The following is a 21,349-nucleotide window of genomic DNA, read 5'->3' as shown; positions in this document are numbered from 1 at the left end:
TAGCTTTTACAATAAATTCAAATCGTAATTTCTCCATCATGTAGGTATCCAATTTTAATTTTTCCACATGTATACGAATTGTCGATTTATAAGATTGGATTTTATTCAAAGCATAACACAATAAGATTCTCGTCTAAAACAAAGTTTATTTAATTTTTACATAACTAATATTAACTAATGAAATACTAACCTAAAACAAAGAATCGACAATTAAATGTTCATGCTTTACATTTCTTATTATAAGAACTTGAATTGTCTTTTAAACTTTTAAATATTAAATTATATTAAAGCAAATTCATTTATGATTGTAATGACAAATTGCCAATGTCAGTGTCACCACAAAGCTTACATATAGGCTATTGATTATGTATTTTGGAAAGGAACTACAACGTTAACGGGGTTTTATTGTTTCATATGGTCAATGGACCTCTAAATAATAAAAACCCGTGGAGTGCTACCATTTAAAGGGGTGCGTTTTTGAGAATGGGGTGAATTAGTCCCTAGGCACAGGGCGAATTAGGGTGAGTTCTATACACTGTTGGTACAAACATGTCTACAGGAAAATTGTTCCAGGCTAAATTTACTATCGAGGCATCACCTTTTAAAGTCAAAAATACATTTTTTTACAAAAATATATTCAAAAGAAAAGCAAGAAAAAAACACAAATGATAGCAATTTTGTTTTTTGCCCCATAACTTTTTTCCACGGGGATGTGGATATAGGCATTGCTTTAAGAAAAAAAATATTTCATCCTTTCTCTTTAAAATGGCGTTTTGTAAAAGTCTCTATGATTTATATTTTCCAAAATATGATTTTTCAAAGTTTGCCACTCACAGCGATTTTGGCCCATTTTGCTTGTTACTTCTCAAACATTGTTCTGTAACTTTGTTCTACGTAGCTTTAGGTATATGCATTGTTACATTTAAGACGAAGAAAAGTTAATTGCCCTTAAAATGATCTCCTATAGAAGGCTGTATGGCTACTTTTAAGCAAGATATGGTTGTTCAAAGTTTTATACTTTTAATGATTTTTGATATATTTTACGATTATTTCTAAATTTCTTATTATTATAACGTTTTTTATGGTATATTTAGGTATATACATTGTACAATAAAAAAGAAAGCTTATTTTCTTTACTTTAAAATGGTGTATCGTAAAAAATTCTAGGACTATTTTTAAACAAGATATGCTTTTTCAAAATGTGACATATACACATGCAAGGAGTCCTACTAAGTTGAAACCACATGGAAAACTTTTTTATTATTAACTTTATAAAAAAAATATTGTTTATAAAATACTTTGCATAGTATAAAACCTAAGATGCAATCATCAGATATAAAATTGTTTCAATAGAGTACGAGGTATATTAAAAAATATGAATTTCGCTCAAGAGTAAAGTACCTTTATATTTCACAATATCGAAAAGTGTTATTAAGAAAAGTTATTTGGAATTAAAAATTATGTTATAATATGCAATTACATTCTTCTAATTGAAAAAAATAAAAAAAATTTAAAATTTTTCTCTAATTACGGATACCCTTGGATATCCTACGAAGATCTTGTTTAAAATAGTCCTAGAATTTTTTGCAATACACCATTTTAAAGCAAAGAAAACAAGCTTTACAATGTACATACCTAAATTTACAAGGAAAATATTCACAATGAGAAATTTAAAAAATAATCATTAAAAATATCAAAAATTATTAAAAGTATAAAACCTTGAAAAAGCATAGCTTGCTTATAAAGAGTCGTGTAACCTTATACAATAGACCATTTTAAAGATAATTGACTTCTCTTTCTACTAAATGTACCATTGCATATACCTAGAAATGCGTAGAAAAAAGTTACAGAACAATGTTTCCGATATAATGGGGAAAATGTCTCAAAAATGATGTGAGCGGCGAACTTTGAAAAATCTTATTTCAGAAACTATAAATCCCAGAGACTTTTACCAAGCTTTATTTTAAAGAGGAATAATAGAAGTTATTTTTCACTAAAGTAATGCCTATACCTATATCCCCGTGGAAAAAAGTTATGGGGCAAAAAACAAAATTGCTGCCTTTCGTGTTTTTTCCTTGCTTTTCTTTTGAATATATTTTTGTAAAATAAAATATTTTTCACTTTAAGAGGTGACGTTTAGACAGTAAATTTAATCTGGAACAATTTTTCTGTAGACATATTTGTACCAAAATTGCATAGAACTTACCCTAATGCACCCTGTGCCTAGGGACTAATTCACCCCTTTCTCAAAAACGCACCCATTTAAATGGTAGCACTCAGCGGTTTTTTCAAATTTAGAGATCCATTGACCATATGAGACAATAAAATCCCGTTAACGTTGTAGTTCCTTTTAGCTCTCTTATTTTGAACATTATCAATAGCCTAATAAATAATTATTAAATTAAAAGATTTATTTACCTATTTAGGTAGGTACTATTAAATTATGTCTTAAATATTTTACTTTTCAAATCAACAGAGTAAGTTACAGTAAGTTATTAGTTATTATAACACTTTGGGTTCTTAGTATATTTTGGGCAAAGTAAACAAGTATTTGGACTTCGTAAGTACTAGGTTTTCACTCAAAGTGACCGAAAATAGAACCAGAAGTCGATATTTGAACTCTTCGTACAACTTTTTGTCGATTGATATACGATTTTACTAATTTTGAGTCACTTTTGGTCATAACTGTTTAAACGGAAATGACTTCAAAGCAGGAACTATAGATTCAAGCTTGACATTTCAATACACTTTGATTGATATGTCACATGCACTATTTCGGCTATGTACTATAATATGACACTTGCAGTTAGAGCTTTTAACCGGAAATGATATAAAAACCAAAAATATACATTTGTTCTGATCTTGCCAAGGCACGTCGAATAATATATCGCTTATACTATTTCGGTGACTTTAAAATGGTACTTCCGGTTGCAACTATAAAACCGGAAGTTCGAGGTCAAATTTCTCATTTTTAGTATCATCCTTGGGTTATAAGCTTTCATTCGACATCTCATTTGTTATTCTACACTCACCGGCAGAGAAAACGGGCACCCCAAAAAATGGGTCATTTTTAATGTCTTGTATTGATGTCCGATTTAAGTAATTTTTTTAATATGTTATAGCCTTATTCTTTATCAATATCGCTGTAATAATATTGTTGCTAGACAGTTACATTGTCATTGTATACAGGGTGTACGAATCAAACTGTGTTTTTTTCTCAAACTTTGGAACACCCTGTGGAATGTTCTAGCTTTTATAAAATACTGAAATTATAACCAAACTATAGCCTCAGGTTTTCTTAACATTTTTTTTATTCATTCGCTTATGTTGGATAATAAAAAAGTTAGGCACTTTAACAACTACCCCTGTTTTTCGTCAATACAGGGTGTTTTTCAATAAGTACGGCAAGCTTTAAGGGGTAATTCTGCATGATAAAATAATGACAGTTTGCTTTATAAACGTATGCCCGCAAATGCTTCGTTTCCGAGATAGGGGGTGTTGAAATTGTTCTTACAAACTGACGATTTATTTATTTCTCTAAAACGGTTTGTGATATGCAAATGAAATTTGGTAGATTTTAAGAGGTAGTTATTGCGCATTTTTTTGGCATACAATTAAGAATTTTATATTCACCATTGGCGTGCATACGGGTATAAATATTTTAGATATTTCCAGATTACCAGAAATAATAAAAATCTCTAGCTAAAAAAATGAAGTGACGTATAATGAAAAGAATGTCAGTCCCTATTTTTTTCAGCAAAAATGTGATCGTAAACAACCCCGTAATCACCACCCTAATTATAATTTGTCATTGACCTGATTAGGTTTTCTTGATTTACGTATTCTTAATAGGTTCTAGAATTTTGATCGGCTTAGAATGATTAGTTTTTAAAAAAATGGAGTTCAAAACAAATAACGAATTTTTGTAGTTTGGTAAAAAATGCCTTTTTCTTCAGAATAGAAAGATTAGCAAGAAAGATATGAAAAAATATTTAAATATGAAATTGTAGCTTATTTCATTCCCAAGAACATGGTTTGCAAAAAATTTTTTACGGCAAAAATTGAATGAGCTTTTGACAATTAAAACTTGTAATATCATGCCAAAACCGCCTTTACCAACCCTTTCAATGCCACCTCTTTTTGTGACTGAGAATTTTATAAGGATTTAATATCAATAGCCTTATAAATCTTGTAAAAACCTACAAAATTCTTTTTTAACTAACTTTCTAAGATGAAAAATAAAAAACGTACGGTTAAAAAATCAATATATTAAAAAAAAAGCAATCCAATTGGAAGCATAATAATGTAAGTTAGAGGTGTTTTTAGTAATTGGTCTTATTCATTCTTCTTTATTTATGTATCATTAATAGATTCTAGAAGTTTGACTGGCTTAGAATGATTAGTTTTTAAAAAACTGAAGTTTAAAGCGAATAACGAATGTTTGCAATTTGGTAAAAAAAATGCCATTTTCTTCAGATTAGAAAAGTTAGCATCAGAGATACGAAAAAATGTTTAAATATAAAATTGTAATTCCCGAGGTAATTTAATTCCCAAGAACTTGGTTTGATAAAATTTGTTCTACGGCAAAAATTGAGTGAATCGTAAATGAGTATACCATCGAAAAACATTGATTTTTTAGATATAAAACTAACACTTTCGATAGCGAATAAATCAAAAACTATTAATTTTATCAAAAAATATATATAACATTTTTTCTTATAATGAATGTTTTTATTAACTTTTGTGGTCAAAATGTAATAAAAAATTTCCACCCTCGAGATGGGGTGGCAACCGCCCTCGAGATGGTAAAAGTGCCTGTCGGCATCATGTAGAGTTTGATCCATGGACTATCCACTACTTATTCTCAAATTTTCAAGCAAATTGATCAATTCTGTAAAAATTGCGAGGTGAAAAGCTTTGGTTCCTGGACTAATTTGTAGAGAACTGAAATCTCAATTAAGAGGATGGGTACGTATTTTCGGCTGCAATGCTATTCAAATGGGGATTCATTTTTTTTCGAATCCTGAGAAAACTAATAAGTATTTTTGAAAAATTTAAACGCAGAATGAATGATTACGTTATTAGCAAGGGCCGAAAGTCCCTGAGAACTTCTATAATGTTTATTTTAATAAGTTACAGGGGTGAAAAACTAAGATAAAATTTAGTGTGATTTTTAATTTCAAATATCTCATTCAAAATAAACTATCTATTTATTCTTAGGGACTTTCGGCCCTCGGTAATAATTTAGTCTTTCATTCTGCGTTTAAATTTTTCAAAAATATTTATTGTTTTTTCAGGATTCGAAAAAAAATGAACACAATGTGTTGGAAATTCCGATAAATTGATTTGTTGTGTGAATAGTTCGAAATCATGTCCCTTTTTTACCCTTGTCGACGCCCGTGGTTCCTCGCTTGCATATTTTCGAATGCCCATCTGGGCCGCGGGCAAAAGGACTAATCACGTGAAAACCAGGAATTTTGTTCTCCCTTCGACATCGATGAGATGCATTTAGCCCGCTGAAATGTCAACACGCAAAAAATAGTGACTTGGTCGACGCGTCCTGATTAACAATTGTAAGTAACCTAGTAGACTTTTTACCATATTTTATTATTACCTATATCCTGTTATCGTTTGAGCTATTTGACCACCAACAATTGATTTAAATGTGTGTATTAATAAGTGTATGGCACCTATGAGAATTTCCATTTAATCTCTACCAATAGTAGCTATCGAAGAAAAATAGTAATTGGCAGGTAATTTGTATTGTTTATTGCTTGTGTTGATTTTATTAAATTGTTTTCGTTCAATACCTGCTAATAACCTACATTTTGGTCCTTCGAGCCGGATATGAATTATTTTTTAATATTATTTGATACACTGTTTAAAATTTGAAATGGTGGTTTGATTGATTCGTCGCAATTATAATACATATATTCGTTTATTATTATATATTACAATAGGTTTGTAATATAGACTTGATATGTTAATTATTAATTATATTTGTTTTGTTTGATATCGGGATATGTACCTATTAGGAAAGTTTTATCGTTAATTTTGCGTCGTGTCGAAGCGAAGCTTATCTGTTTACCGTGACGAATTTAAGGGTTCTCGCCGCCAGGTGATTTATTGTACAAAGTAGGTACTAAATAGTTTGAGTTTCGGTTCCGCGAATGGGTCTAAAGATTTAATATTATTATCGTTTCTCGGTTTTAAGAAACAAAATATTATTTTGTATTTTTCCGAGTGTCGCCCCATGGGCGTAGAGAAATATTTTTTGTGTTATACTTTTAATTTTTTGATTTAAGTCTATAATCGCGTTTCGTGTTAGTATTTTACTATTACTGGATTATTGCATTTTTTATTGTCGCATTTATAGTACAGTTAATATTTTACTTTGATAATTTCATTTCTGTTTAAAATTTTTATATAAAAAGTTGGAATGGATAAATCGAGAAAATTGAAATTCCAGCGGCATACAGCGCTCAATGACATTCAGTCCATTTTTGATTTGGGTAATAGAGCAGTGTCGGACTTGAGTTTAAGATCGTTGTTTAAAATTAGAGTTAATGAAATAGATTTGATCAAGGACGAATTTTTAAAGCAGCATACAAGCATTATTAATAATGTTTTGTCGGTACCGGATTCAGATACGGGGGACGAAGAAAAAGTCCGAGAATTATTCTTGGACTTATTCTACAAAATAAAAGTTTTTGACGCGGAATTCTTTGGGTCACCATCTGAAAGTCCAGGTCCAGCGTCTTGTGCTTCCGGCGGAGCTCATCCTTCGCACATTCGCTTACCTCGTATTGATCTTCCGCATTTTCAAGGAAATTTTATTCATTTTGCATCCTTTATAGACCTTTATAATTCGATAGTGCATAACAATGCAGCCCTAGGAAACGTAGAAAAATTCAAATATTTGAAAGGTTGTTTAGACGGGACTCCGCTTAGCTTAATTCGCAATTTGCCCATAACTAACGATAATTACCAAGTGGCTTATGATTTAATTGTTAAAAGGTACACAAATGTTCGTCGTTGTGCGACCGCCCATTGGGATGCGATAATGGGCGTTCAAAAAATCTCTGCGGTTAACTCGAAAAATCTAGCTAAATTAGTAGACACCTTTTTAGAAAATTTAGCCGCATTGAAAACTTTAGGCCTTCCCACTGAGCATTGGGATTTCATTATGTTCAATTTGCTTTTGTCGAAATTAGATGTTGATTCCATTAAGCTATTCGAGTTGGAAAATAAGTCTAATGAAATTCCTTCATTTAAAAAATTAGTAGCGTTCATCGAAACCCAATACATCGCGTATGATAATTTAGACAGTAGTATAGGTGAGGGAAAGAAGTCGTCGCGGGCCCCAAATAACACGGAGCCAAGGGCCAACTCCAGACACCAGACTGGTGATTCAAGGCACAATCGTAGTAGCTCGTCGTTCGTAACAAATTCGTCTTCAGTATGTTGCGCTCTATGCAAACAAAGCCATTATCTCAACCAGTGTTCGTTGTTCTTGAAAAAATCGCCAAAAGAGAGATATCAGTTTTGTAAAGAGTCTTCTTCCTGTTTTAAGTGTCTTAATCAGGCTAACCATTCAGTCAAGTCGTGTCCTAAATCCTTCAAATGTAGCAAATGTAGTAGTCATCTCCATAATAGTTTGTTGCACTTCGAGAGAAACCGTTCCAATAGTCAGTCGTCCTCAGAAAATAATAGTCCAGGGACATCGGGAATCGAATCGTCTCCTGAAGTATCCCATTGTGCCGCTAGTTTTGTAGGAAATAAAAATGAAACCAAAAAGGAAATCTTGCTCGGTACTGTTTTGGTTCATGCGATTGACAGTAAAGGGTGTAAACAACCCTTAAGATGTCTTATTGATTCGGGTTCGATGAGTTCGTTCATTAGTCGAAAGGCTGCCAATCGATTGGGATGGCCTAAAACTCCTTGCTCGTTCGAAGTTAACGGACTCAATTCGATGCAAACTAAACTGAATCAGGGTCAAATAAGTTTCTCTATCCAACCTCGTCATCAGGAGTCACCGGTGTTTCATTTGGAGGCTATTATCACAGATCGGGTTTGCTCGGATTTGCCCAGCACCCAAATAGATATTTCTGCTTGGAATTATATTAAAAATTTGAAGTTAGCTGATCCCAAATTTAATTGTAGTCAATCGGTCGATTTGTTAATTGGTTGTAGTATATTTTCGAAGGTGTTGTTAGAGGGTAAAATTGAAGGTAAACCGGGACAACCTGATGCCCTAAATACCGTTTTTGGATATATTTTGTTGGGCCCAACTAGCACACCTAACCTTTCGTCAACTTGTTCTTCTTCTTCGTCGCTTGTTTGTCTTTCAAATGTGGAAGACTCGTTAGATTCTTCGTTAAGGAAATTTTGGGAACTGGAGAACATACCGGAAGAGCCAGTTTCAGAACCGGAAGACGTTCTGTGCGAAACCATTTATCGGGAAACACATACTCGGGACGTCTCGGGAAAATATGTTGTGTCTTTGCCTTTTCGTGAATCGCCGCCTTGTTTAAAAGATAGCTATGATGTTGCTTTGAACAGATTTATTTCGTTGGAACGTCGCTTGTTTCGTCAGCCTAGTCTGCAAAAGGAATATTCGTCCCATATGCAGGAGTATATTGATTTAGGTCATATGCAATTGGTCCCTGAGGTCGAAAAGACAAAGGGAAAGTATTATATCCCACATCATTGCGTTGTTAAGTCGGAAAGTATCTCTACTAAAATTCGAGTGGTATATAATGCGTCTCAGAAAAGTCCCAGGCTTGGTAAATCGTTGAATGATTATTTATTAGTCGGTCCTAAGCTACAACAGGACATCGTCTCGCTTTTGTTAAATTTTAGACTTAATCGTTTTGCGTTGTGTGCAGATATTCGTCAGATGTATCGTAATATTTTAGTAGTTCCTGAGCATACGGATTATCAACGTGTGTTATGGAGATTTTCTAGCTTTGAGGAGATTCAGGAATATCGTTTGTTAACTGTCACTTTTGGAGTTGTATCCTCGCCCTATCTCGCTCTAAGAACCCTTCAACAACTAGTGTTGGACGAAGGCTCTCGTTTTCCTAAAGCCGCCTCGCTCGTTTGTAATGCTTCGTATATTGATGATTTTGTTTTCGGTGCTTCGACGCTCGAAGAAGCACAAAGTTTAGTTGAAGAATTAGTCGCTTTGTTGAAGTTAGGAGGCTTTGAGTTACGGAAATGGTGTTCGAACGAACCCAAATTGTTGTCGCAATTTCCTGAATCGCATATTAATCCTCATTCTATTAATTTTGATCCGGAATCAAATGGTCCTTCTTTGAAAATCCTTGGTTTGAAGTGGATTGCACAGTCCGATGTCTTTCAATTTGCAGTCAAATTGCAGGATGTCCCTTGTACTAAAAGATCGTTTTTGTCCGAATTAGCTCGAATTTATGACCCGTGTGGTTATCTAACACCTATTACCTTTTTCATCAAGCATTTAATCCAACGACTTTGGGCAACTGGTCTTGAATAGGATGATCGTCCTCCCTCAGAAATTATTCGTGTGTGGGAGCAATATAAAAGTGAATTATCTCTTATTTCACAGTTTAAAATTCCTCGTTTTTTGAATATTTCCTCTTGTCCCATCTTAGAACTTCATGGATTTGCTGATGCCAGTGAAAAGGGATACGCTTGTGTCGTTTATATTCGTAGTATTGATAGTCAGAACATGGTCCAAGTTAATTTACTTTGTGCCAAGTCGAAAGTAGCTCCTATGAAACAGATTACGATCCCTCGATTAGAATTGTTAGCTGCTGTTCATTTGGTCAAACTTATGTCGTTTGTGTCACAGTCGTGGAAGAATATAATCTTTCAAAAGGTGTATGCTTGGATAGACTCGCAAATAGTATTGCACTGGATTAAAAGTTCACCTTCTAGGTTTAAAACTTTCGTCGCAAATCGCATTTCGTATATCCAGACCCGTAGTCAAAATTATTCGTGGCATTACATTGAATCTCAAAGTAATGCAGCCGACGCGCCTTCGCGAGGCATGCTACCGGCCGCTTTTGTATCGAAACTAGACTGGTTGACAGGTCCTTCGTTTTTATATAATGTTCCATTAATCTTTCCAGAGGTTCCTCCATCATTGCGGGAAAATTCCCCTTCGGAAGAGGTAAAGAAAAGTTTAGTGTTTGTTTCCACTCGTGAGGAACATTTTTTGTCTTGTTTGTTAGAAAACCAATCGTCTTTTACCTCTATCCAAAGAATTTTGGCCTTTATGTTGCGATTCGCGCACAACTCTCGTTTGAAAAGGTCAAGACGTGTAGGACCCTTGAGTTCAGTAGAATTGGAAAGCTCGTTAATTATTCTTGTTAGCTTTACACAGGAACAGTATTTTGAAGACCAGCTTCAGTCGAACTCGTTTCCAAAACCATTTCGCAAATTAGAAGTATTTTTAGATGATGATACTCAGTGTTTAAGAGTAGGTGGTCGTCTATCGCAGTCTTCCTTGTCGTATGAGGCAAAACACCCCTTTTTGTTACCAAAGAAATCTCGTCTTACGACTCTCCTAGTTCGTCATTATCATGAAAAGTACTTACATGCTGGATTTAAGAGTACTCAATTTTTGGTGAGTCAAAGGTTTTGGATATTGTCTTCTAAGCAGTCCGTTAATTCAGTCTTGTCTAAGTGCATTAGATGTTGGAAGCAATCTCCTAGGGCTTTACAGCCCCCTATGGATGATTTGCCTAAATTTCGTCTCGGAGCCATTAAACCCTTTTCGATTTGTGGGGTAGATTATGGTGGGCCTTTTTCGATAACTATGTCTCGTTATCGAGGAGTTAGAAGTCAAAAAGCATATTTGTGCCTCTTTGTTTGTTGTGCCACAAAGGCTTTACATCTTGAATTGGCTAGTGATTTGTCCGCAGAAGCCTTTTTAGCCGCTTTACAGCGTTTTATTGCTCGGAGAGGTCGAGTATCGCAAGTATTTTTTGATAACGGTACCAACTTTCATGGCGCGTATCGACAATTGCGTAGTTTTATGGAGGGTGCTCTTGATAAAGAAAATATTAAATTTTCTTTTGCTCCTCCTGCGGCTCCGCATTTTGGTGGTATTTATGAGCGCGGCATTCGTTCTGTAAAAGAACATATCGCTCGGATAGTCGGGGCTCAAATTTTGACATATGAAGAGTTTTACACTGTTTTGACGTTGATTGAGTCCGTTTTGAATTCGCGTCCTCTCACCCTATTGACCAATGATGTTGAAGATCTCAACGCTTTGACCCCAGGGCATTTCCTGACTCTCGAACCTTTAACATCATTGCCTGTGCCTGATTTTTCGGAGGTATCCCTCAATCGTTTGTCCCGATGGCAGTTGTTACAACGCATCCATAGGGATTTTTGGGCTCGATGGCGTAAGGAGTATTTACATACCTTACAACAAAGGTCCAAATGGTTAGATTCTGGCTTTGTACCCAAAATCGGTAGTTTAGTTGTTTTGAAGGAAGATAATTTGGCTCCGTGCAAATGGCCTCTCGCGCGTCTTGTTGAATTGCATGCGGGCAAAGACGGGGTAGCTCGGGTAGCCACCGTGCGTACGACTAACGGAACTTTGAAACGGCCTCTTGTCCGACTCTGTCCCTTGCCGATAGAGGACTAGATGTCAACTTTTCGTTACTTTAGATTTACTTTAGATTTACGTTTCGTTACTTTAGATTTAGTTTTTTGTTCGGATTTGTTAGTACGACTGCGACAAAACCACCATTTTAATTTTAGTTTTGATTTGAGCTTAAGTTTTAATATCTTTTTTGTTTAAGTATTTTAGTATTTTTTTGTTTATTGGATTTGTTTTTTTTTGTCATTACTTGTTGCCCAAGTAGTGATATATAGTATTAGTAATTGTTAAATGCCTTATGGCCTTTAAAGGGGGGAGAATGTTGGAAATTCCGATAAATTGATTTGTTGTGTGAATAGTTCGAAATCATGTCCCTTTTTTACCCTTGTCGACGCCCGTGGTTCCTCGCTTGCATATTTTCGAATGCCCATCTGGGCCGCGGGCAAAAGGACTAATCACGTGAAAACCAGGAATTTTGTTCTCCCTTCGACATCGATGAGATGCATTTAGCCCGCTGAAATGTCAACACGCAAAAAATAGTGACTTGGTCGACGCGTCCTGATTAACAATTGTAAGTAACCTAGTAGACTTTTTACCATATTTTATTATTACCTATATCCTGTTATCGTTTGAGCTATTTGACCACCAACAATTGATTTAAATGTGTGTATTAATAAGTGTATGGCACCTATGAGAATTTCCATTTAATCTCTACCAATAGTAGCTATCGAAGAAAAATAGTAATTGGCAGGTAATTTGTATTGTTTATTGCTTGTGTTGCTTTTATTAAACTGTTTCCGTTCAATACCTGCTAATAACCTACACAATGTCCGTGGTAATATTTTCCAAATCTATCTTTGTCTTACAACGCACTCAGTCGAATATAATATTGTCAGCATATATTGTCAGTCAGACACTGACAATCAGTGACAATTTTAAATATTTGACATGGCATCGGGAATATTTTGAGTTATTGATTAATAGTATATTGTACAACAAGTGAGAAAAAAGACATATTTCTCACGAGCGCAGAAGTTTGTTGGCACAAGGCGAGGGCCGCAAATCAAGCGAGGGAGAAATATGTCATTTTCTCATGTGTTGTACACTGTACTTTTTCTATGGATATGCGGTTTTGTCAAGAGTTCAAACTTCAAAATTAAATAATTTAGGTGCTTTTAGGTATATTATATGCATAAATTAAAATAAAATACATATACATGTGGGTATTCAATATTCTTAAACTTTATATACCTTATTTTTTAAAATTCTAATTAACAATTATTTTTGAACAGTTTTGAAAGGTAATTCCTGGTAGGTTTTGCTTTAAGAGGATCGGTACGTATTTTCGGCTGCAATGCTATTCAAATGGGGATTCATTTTTTTCGAATCCTGAGAAAACTAATAAGTATTTTTGAAAAATTTAAACGCAGAATGAAAGATTACGTTATTAGCAAGGGCCGAAAGTCCCTGAGAACTTCTATAATGTTTATTTTAATAAGTTACAGGGGTGAAAAACTAAGATAAAATTTAGTGTGATTTTTAATTTCAAATATCTCGTTCAAAATAAACTTTTTATTTATTCTAAGGGACTTTCGGCCCTCGGTAATAATTTAGTCTTTCATTCTGCGTTTAAATTTTTCAAAAATATTTATTGGTTTTTTCAGGATTCGAAAAAAATAAACATAATGCCATGGTAATATTTTCCAAATCTATCTTTGTCTTACAACGCACTCAGCCGAATATAATATTGTCAGCATATATTGTCAGTCAGACACTGACAATCAGTGACAATTTTAAATATTTGATATTGCATCGGGAATATTTTGAGTTATTGATTAGATATTATTGATATATAGTGTATTTGATAAATAATTGATTTAAGACGTGAACTTAATAAAAAGTTATTTATTGTGTATTATTTGTGGAAGATCCAAGCAGAGAATACATCAGGATAATATATTCTGTGATCCAAGTATTTTGTTGTTGAAGATGTTCAAAATTGTATGCGTTCCATAACAATATATTATTTAAAAAATCACTTTAACACTTTTCCTCTTTTCTCGATTGAGTATTAGTTTTTGTTGTACAAATAAATTATTACAATCACTGAATACATAGTTAGTGAAAAAATTATCACATTTATAACTGAATTAATAATTTGCAATTATAAAAATAACAGTTATCCAAGAACATTCAAAAGCCATCTCTTTAAATTAATGATGATATGTTCAAGTAGAATGACATTCTAGTAATGTTTACTTATCCATACCAGTGTGAATTTTACTACACGTAATTTGCCGTGTAAAGACAGAAAAAGTAGGGATTCACGTAAAATATTTGCGAATTATGTACCCATAGCCTTAACACATTAATTTGACAACATTAATTGTGTTTGTATTGTGCATGTTACCATGGAAAAGGCGATCATAGTATGGAAGACCGTAGGATAACCCGTGAGAAAAAATATTTCTCACTGCAATGGCCGACTTTTCTCACTGCATGAGGAATTGTTCATTTTGAATGTATGTAAGTAGTGAGAGAAGTTGCATATTGTATAGCATCCATAGAAAAAAAATATGAATTTATAGTGTATTTGATAAATAATTGATTTAGGACGTGAACTTAATAAAAAGTTATTTATTGTGTATTATTTGTGGAAGATCCAAGCAGAGAATACATCAGAATAAAATATTCTGAATCCAAATCCAAGTATTTTGTTGTTAAAGATGTTCAAAATTGTAAGTGTTCCATAGTAACAATATATTATTAAAAAATCACTTTAACACTTTTCCTCTTCTTTTCTCTATTGAGTATTAGTTTTTTTTGTACATAAAAATTATTACAATCACTGAATACATAGTTAGTGAAAAAATTATCACATTTATTAACTGAATTAATAATTTGCAATTATACAAATATAACAGTTATCCAAGAACATTCAAAAGCCATCTCTTTAAGTTAATGATGACATTTTCAAGTAGAATGACATTCTAGTAATGTTTACATATCCATACCAGTGTGAATTTTACTACACGTAATTTGCCGTGTAAAGACAGAAAAGTAGGAATAGCCGTAAAATATTTGCGAATTATGTACCGATAGCCTTAAAAACAAATGTTACATTTATTTGTTCTACGAATTAAACACATTCACAAACTTTGTAAAAATATAATATATATTTGCCAGAGTATTATAGTCGAAGCTTGAGAGCTTTGACCTGTAAAAATCACACGAATAAGCTGAATTTTACTTAGAATATCAATTTTGGGACCCCAAAAGATGCAAAAAAGCTTCCACTCCTATCCTGGGCTAAAACTCGCCATAAAAATCGTAAAAATGACAAAAATTGCGCAATTTTTATTTATTTAACAGTTGTATACAAACTAACTTCACTTGCGACAAAATACAAAAATTGGATACGAAATCTGCCCTTTTAACCTTTAAAACGCATTTTGATTTTTGTCGATATAGTACGGGATTCGAATATAGGTCGATCTCTACCCACCTGCTTGTCGAATGAAACATTTTTTACTTTATCGCACTACATACGTAGTATAGTATAATAGATAAAGTTATAGGATCGTGCAAAAAATTTTTTTTCAGATTTCACTTTTTTTCGACGTTTTGGGTCCCCCTAAGTCTAAACAGCAAATAAAAAAAAACATGTCGGAACTATGTACGTACGTATGTACGTATGTCGCCACTGTCCAGCAAAAACTACTGGACCGATTTTGATGAAATTCGGTATGAGTAAGTTTAAGAGAATTTTGTCGAGAAACTAAGCTTTAAAAAAAACCTCTCAAAGGGGGGCCGAAATAGGGGGGTTATTTAAGGCCTATTTTTGCAAATTTTTACCGAAACGAATGAAATTTAACTCAAAGTTAGCTCATCTATAGGTAAATAGAAATACAAAATGACGGCCAACATGGCCGACCGCCCACCCGACACATTTCCCTACCTATCTAAAAACTTGTTTAAGATAAGTTTAATTTGAAAAAGTCGTTATATAGCCTAAAGACGGGGCTATAAAAAGAATATCATCGTTTTTCAGAAAAAGTTATGGATTGCCTATATTTAAGGGGTCAAAATTTGACATAACTTTGAACTAGATTTTCTCAAAAATGGCTCCAAGGAATTTGTTTATTTTTTGATATATTTTTGATATTCTGTCGATAAATTGAATGACATTGGTCAGATTTCTTAACTCCCCATAGGAGGGGAGTTATGAATTTTTTATAAAAAATATTCGAGTGCCCGTAACTTCCTTTGTAATAGAAACAAAAATTTGAAATTTTGCAGACATATACGGTCCTTTATTATCTATTATCACAATAAATTTTACTCAAAATATGGCTTCCGGTTGAACCGGAAATGAAAAAAAATCATCTTAATTTTTTTAGATACGCCCCGTATATTTTTACATATTTTGAAAGGATGCAAAATTACCTTTCCAATGACATAAAACTAGTTGCTGTAGCTCAAAAACTCAAAAAGTTACAGTACATAGAAATTTTGCTATAATCTTGTGTGTGTCCTCTCTCACGCGATCATAGCAGAGCATTATTATTATAGGGCAGCCAGTGAGGGTATTTGGCTCCGAATTCCATCCTACTACATCGATGTACTTGATATTTTCACAGTAAGTAGGGAATAGCTCAAGAAACAAAATCTACCCTATATACTGTGGCGCTTTTATCTTGGGGCGGTTCCCACCCCTTCAAGGGGGTGGAAAATTTGTTGGTCAAAATAAGCACGGAAGTGGCTAGAGAACCTATTTCTAAGCAAAAAATGGTCTATGCTTTTTTTTTGAGAACTCAATACTTTTTGAGTTATGCGTAGTTGAAAATTGGCCATTTTCATTGAAAAATTACACCATTTCGGAAGGTTTTTTGTGAATACCTTAAAAACTATGCATCGAACTAAAAACACTATATAAAACATTTTTTAGATTATAAATAACAAAGAGATTCGTTCCTTCGTAAATGTTCTATTTATAATACAAAAAGAGATATGGTAGGTGAAAAGAGTTTGTTTTTTGGTGCATGCTCAAATTGGTGTAGAGTAAGGTCTCGTTTTGTGCGGCGGATACGTTCTACAGAAAAACGCATATAAAAAGATCGCATAAAAAAGACTTTACTTGCATTGAAAAAGTAGGGATATCGCACTAATAATACAATAGTGTCATAACTCAAAAAAGTTGATTTTTCAGAATCAACGAAAAACTCATTACTCACTTCCTATTGCAGGTAAACAAAAAATTAATGCATATTGTGTTTCTAATTAATATTAGAGGAAGATTCTTTGTACTCTTATTTAAACAAAAATACTGTCAGTGAAGTTATTTAAGAATTTTGAGTTAAAACGGTATTGTTCTAAGCAAAATGTTTGAAATGAAATATTATTTTTAGTTATGACATTATTTATGAAATATTTTGTGTTACTACAATTTGATTTACTAATTGTTTTCTGCGGTTTACGTTAGTTTTTGGGAAATTTTGCGGACTGTTTGTCGCTCATTGTAAAATTAAAACAGTTAATTCTACTTCTCTAAAAAAATAATGACACTTGGCCTCTTGGTACTGGCAGCACAGCTTGCAAGTCATATACGGCGAATATTGTTGAATCTATGTTAGAATTTTTGTCTTTTTCTTTCTCCTTTCTGGACAGTTCTTTTTCTTTCAAGTGGTTTTCGTACGTCACAACAATACTGTTTTTTCCATCCTCATCAGCATTTTTGAAATTTTCACAAAGATCACATTGATCTTTTTTGGTGTGTGGAAGGAGATGTTAAAATATTTAGTAAAAATGCGGTTAAAAGTAGTTGCAGACGTAAATGATCTGAACTTTTCTTCTGTACATTTATCTTTGTAGTCTCGATATAAATCAGCTAAAGACTTGTCACACTGTTATATTCCCGTGACGTCTGAGCTCTAAGGTAATGTAATTCTACGCGTGGTATAGCGTTTATAAAATGTTTGACACCTTCATAGATCTCCGGTTCCACAGTATGTTGTTTGCCATGTTTCCCGCATAATTTGCCATGTTTTCTGCATTTTCCAAGAGCTACTAGTAGAAGAGCTACTCGAATAATAGTTTCTTGAAGAAGAGCTTCTTGAGGAAGAGCTATTTGGATGCGGAAATGCGGATCTCGGTTGGAGTCATCGGAATCAAAGTTGCTCTGGTCTGAGTGCATCGGTGAAATGTGATATTGTTTTTGGTTGGATTCTGTAATAGGTTTAACATTACTGACCTTACTAAAGGACATTGCTACCGTCAGTTTCTTGAAGTACTTTGATGACTTGTAAATGGTGAAGGTATATGTGCTGGTTGTACTTTCGTAACGTCACTGTTCTCTATCTGGGCACCAGGTTCATTATTTTTTGTACTCACCAGTGGGAATAACGACGGTGAAGAGTTTTCATGCTCGCCGTCCTCAACATTTGTTGCCAAAGCAACAAGTAATCGCCCACGATCACTTGTTGCTATGAATCGCCCCCTTTAAAATGAATTAAGTAATTATTAACATAGGTAATTGACGAAATGAACAAGAATGTCACGAAGAGTGTGGTAACTCTAAATTTATAAAATATTAAGTATTTAGTAAGCTTTTTTAATAACACTGCTGCACATTTTAAATGAGTTATTCCTATAGGTTGATTGAAAAATAGATAATGATTAATAAATGTTTCACAAACAACAAAAAAATGGTTTAAGGTTATGATTCAACAATAGTGTAGCATGTCAAAAATAATGAACTGAACCAATAATAATGTCGTTAGTAAAAATATTATTTTAAAACGTGCTTGTGTAAATCAGTAATAGTGTAATAAGTAGAAAAACAACAATGTTATGGTTAGGTTCAAATCAACAAGAATGCAATAACTCAAAATATACATATGCAAATTACATACCAGATTCAGCAATAACGTGGAAACTCAAAATGATGAGCAAAGTAACACGTACGTTCCCGATCACTGTTGGCCGCAACTAAAAATGGTGCAATAGTATGAGGGCGATAACGACAGTCGGTCAGTCATGAATAACGTCTTATGGCGCCATCTCTTATTCATTTTTTGCACTATTAAAACGACCGTTTTATTGACTTGTAGGGAATTGAATTTTACGTCTGAATATAGTGTTATGTCAAATTCGAAACATTTTGAGTTACGACACTATTGTATTATTAGTGCGATATGTTCCTCAGTTTTCTAAAATCACATAAAATGCTGGACGTTTGTCCACCAAAAGTTGTATGTCTTTGATGTTTTTTTCCTCCAGTGGGCCAAAGAAAATCTTAAAGAAGAAATTAAAAACGCAGTCTAACGATATTGAGATAGCAAAAACCAAAAACCTCTTCTAATGGAACATAAAACTTTACGACACTTAATTAAATGCTGGGATATCTTCCCGTTTTGACAAAGTAAGTCTACGTTATTGTAATTTTTTGTCTAACATCAATTTTGATTTTTTGTCAAAGTTTTTCCACTTACTTCTTTTGCTACAATGGCGTTTTTTTGGCTTATTTCAGATGCCCCTGATGATGCTAAGTTATCGATAGTATACTTAGGCAAGATTTGATTAAACTATATTCTCGAAATATTCCTTTTATTCCTATAAATTACTTAATTAAATATTTCAATCCAGAGATCTAAATGTGATGTTAGTATACTGCAACTTGAAATCAGCAACATTTAAACTCTTAAATATGTACTTAAAAATTTAAATTTAATTTCAAAACAATTACAGGTTATACCTTTCAATGCGAAACTCAGATTGATGTAATAGCTACATGCTACATTATGTAACAAGGGGTAGGTATACCCGAATTGCAAACCGACAGATTACTGACATCTGGATGGGAACAGTTAATAATAATTATACAACTAGTTGTTAATAATAGAAATTTTTGGATGAAATACAAACCGCACAACTTCACAATCGCATAAAAATAATCCGCATAAAAAGAGACCTTACTGTATTCAACTCGAAATAACAGAGGAACGGTAGTCTTTAGGTGTATAATGCTACCAACGTCTTTTGTAGTGTTTGAAAAGGCCTTTAAAACGAGCACCTTTAAATGTCGGTTACATTCAAACTGAGCGAGATATGGTGCAAAAAATATATGACTAATGTACTTTAAGGAAAAAATGAGAAGTACATACATTTAACCCCTCATCCACCAGAATTTAAATGCATTGTTTTTCTTTTGCAATACCTTTTAATACAGTGTTAATTCTACTTTCAAAACGTTTAACGGGTTTAAAATGAATGGTTTTTGTAAAAAATATGATCAAATTATACAATGCAGGTTTAAATTTTCTTAAAAATCTTCCTTTTTCTCCATGTAATTCGAAAATAAAAATGTTCCACCCCCGAGGAGTGGTGGGAACCGCCCCCATGATAAAAGCGCCATAGGATATACTTTGAATTAGGAGATTGGGCTACTCCCAAAATTTCATTAAAATCCATGCAGTAGGATAGAATTCGGAGGTAATATATTGTCCTTAATCTCGCGCATTGACTGGCGTAATAGAAATAGAATGAAATTCAAATATTGTAAACTATTAATTTCTCAGAAAAATGAACTAATTTGAAATGAAAGTATGGCTATAATGGTAGGGGAGCAAAGTATGCTAAATGTGCAGTCACTCGAGCGTTTTGGGGACCTATTAGGTTGTGAAGAGTAGGTCCAAAAACCAAAAAAGTTGAGTAAAGTTTTCCATTTTAGTGGGGACTTGTCCATTTTAAATTTAATTTTCCATTTCCAACAATTAAATTTTTTTTAGATTATAACGCCATCTATCCATAATTCGAACAAATGTTTCAAATAAAAGTTACTTAGTTTTATGTAAGGAATCCAAAGCAATAAAAAATGGGGCTCCATTTAATATTTTGAAGTAACCCTCACCCCACCTTCGTGCGAGTTCGTGTTTGGTGCCATTCGATAGATTTTTCAAAAATATTGAATAAGTGTATATTTCAGTTTTTCGATCTGATGTTGATTTCGCGAAATATCGCGGGATTCGTATTTAAAATATTAAATTTACCCCACACACCTCTCCGTGGGAAGTCGTGTTTGGCATCATTCGATAGATTTTTGAAAAATATTCAGTACGTATCTTTTAGTTTTTCGATCTGACATTCATTTCGCGAAATATTTGCCTTTTTCTTGTGAAACTTTGGGTCTCAGCCATTTCCTTACTCCCAGCTCAAATCGTCAGATTTTTGAAATATACACTGTTTTGCATGTTCTTAACTTACCTTAGCTTAACCTGACGATTTCGAATTTTTCTAAGGATATATTTTTTTTCGCCCCCCCCCCCCTTAACGAACTCCCCTGCATTAAGAGCCAATATATGATATATGGTAGACGTACATTTTCAGGGTACAAGGTTTCTCTCCATGTAATAATCTGACGCGCTTGAGTAACTGCAAAAATCCTCATTTGTGCTCCCCTTCCATAATATTCTATTGATTTATGCAATAATCTATACATCTATAGTGTGTCCCCGAAATATGGAATCGAACATTTTCTCCAATGCAGGAATTAATGATGCGTATAACCATAAAATATTTTCAAGTATACAAGGTGTTTCTAAAATATCAAAATAACGAGTAATTTTGTTATTTTTATAGAATGCCAGTATCTAGTACGATAACGATAATAGATCGGTACGATAAAGTTCTCGGGCGGCCCTTCCGTCCAGCTATACTTAAGGGGGGGCCGTAGGGGTTGAAATCAATATTTCAAGCACA

At 33.4% G+C, this 21,349-nt stretch overlaps 2 protein-coding genes across 2 annotated transcripts in view; both read left to right on the top strand.

Annotated features, from left to right (window-relative positions):
- LOC114328881 (acetylcholine receptor subunit alpha-like 1) overlaps nt 1-21,349 on the top strand; it is a 349,590-nt gene that overhangs the window by 67,175 nt on the left and 261,066 nt on the right. The gene's annotated exons all lie outside the window — the stretch shown is intronic.
- LOC126888554 (uncharacterized) lies at nt 6,440-9,514 on the top strand. Its single transcript, XM_050656901.1, has 2 exons — nt 6,440-8,786; nt 9,060-9,514. Exons 1-2 carry the CDS (start codon nt 6,440-6,442, stop codon nt 9,512-9,514), a joined length of 2,802 nt encoding a protein of 933 aa, XP_050512858.1.

This window comes from Diabrotica virgifera, chromosome 7 (genome assembly GCF_917563875.1).
Source record: "Diabrotica virgifera virgifera chromosome 7, PGI_DIABVI_V3a".
In the NCBI taxonomy this organism is placed as follows: Eukaryota; Metazoa; Arthropoda; class Insecta; order Coleoptera; family Chrysomelidae; genus Diabrotica; species Diabrotica virgifera.
The sequence above is the reverse complement of the archived record's forward strand: the minus strand, read 5'-3'. Positions and strand labels throughout refer to the sequence as shown.

What these genes read in the sequence shown, in the direction of transcription:
- LOC126888554 (XM_050656901.1), top strand. Translation starts at nt 6,440, where the DNA reads ATGGATAAATCGAGAAAATTGAAATTCCAGCGGCATACAGCGCTCAAT. An exon ending in TCAGAAAAGTCCCAGGCTTG is followed by an intron (nt 8,787 to 9,059) that starts GTAAATCGTTGA and finishes TTCAACAACTAG; the next exon opens with TGTTGGACGAAGGCTCTCGT.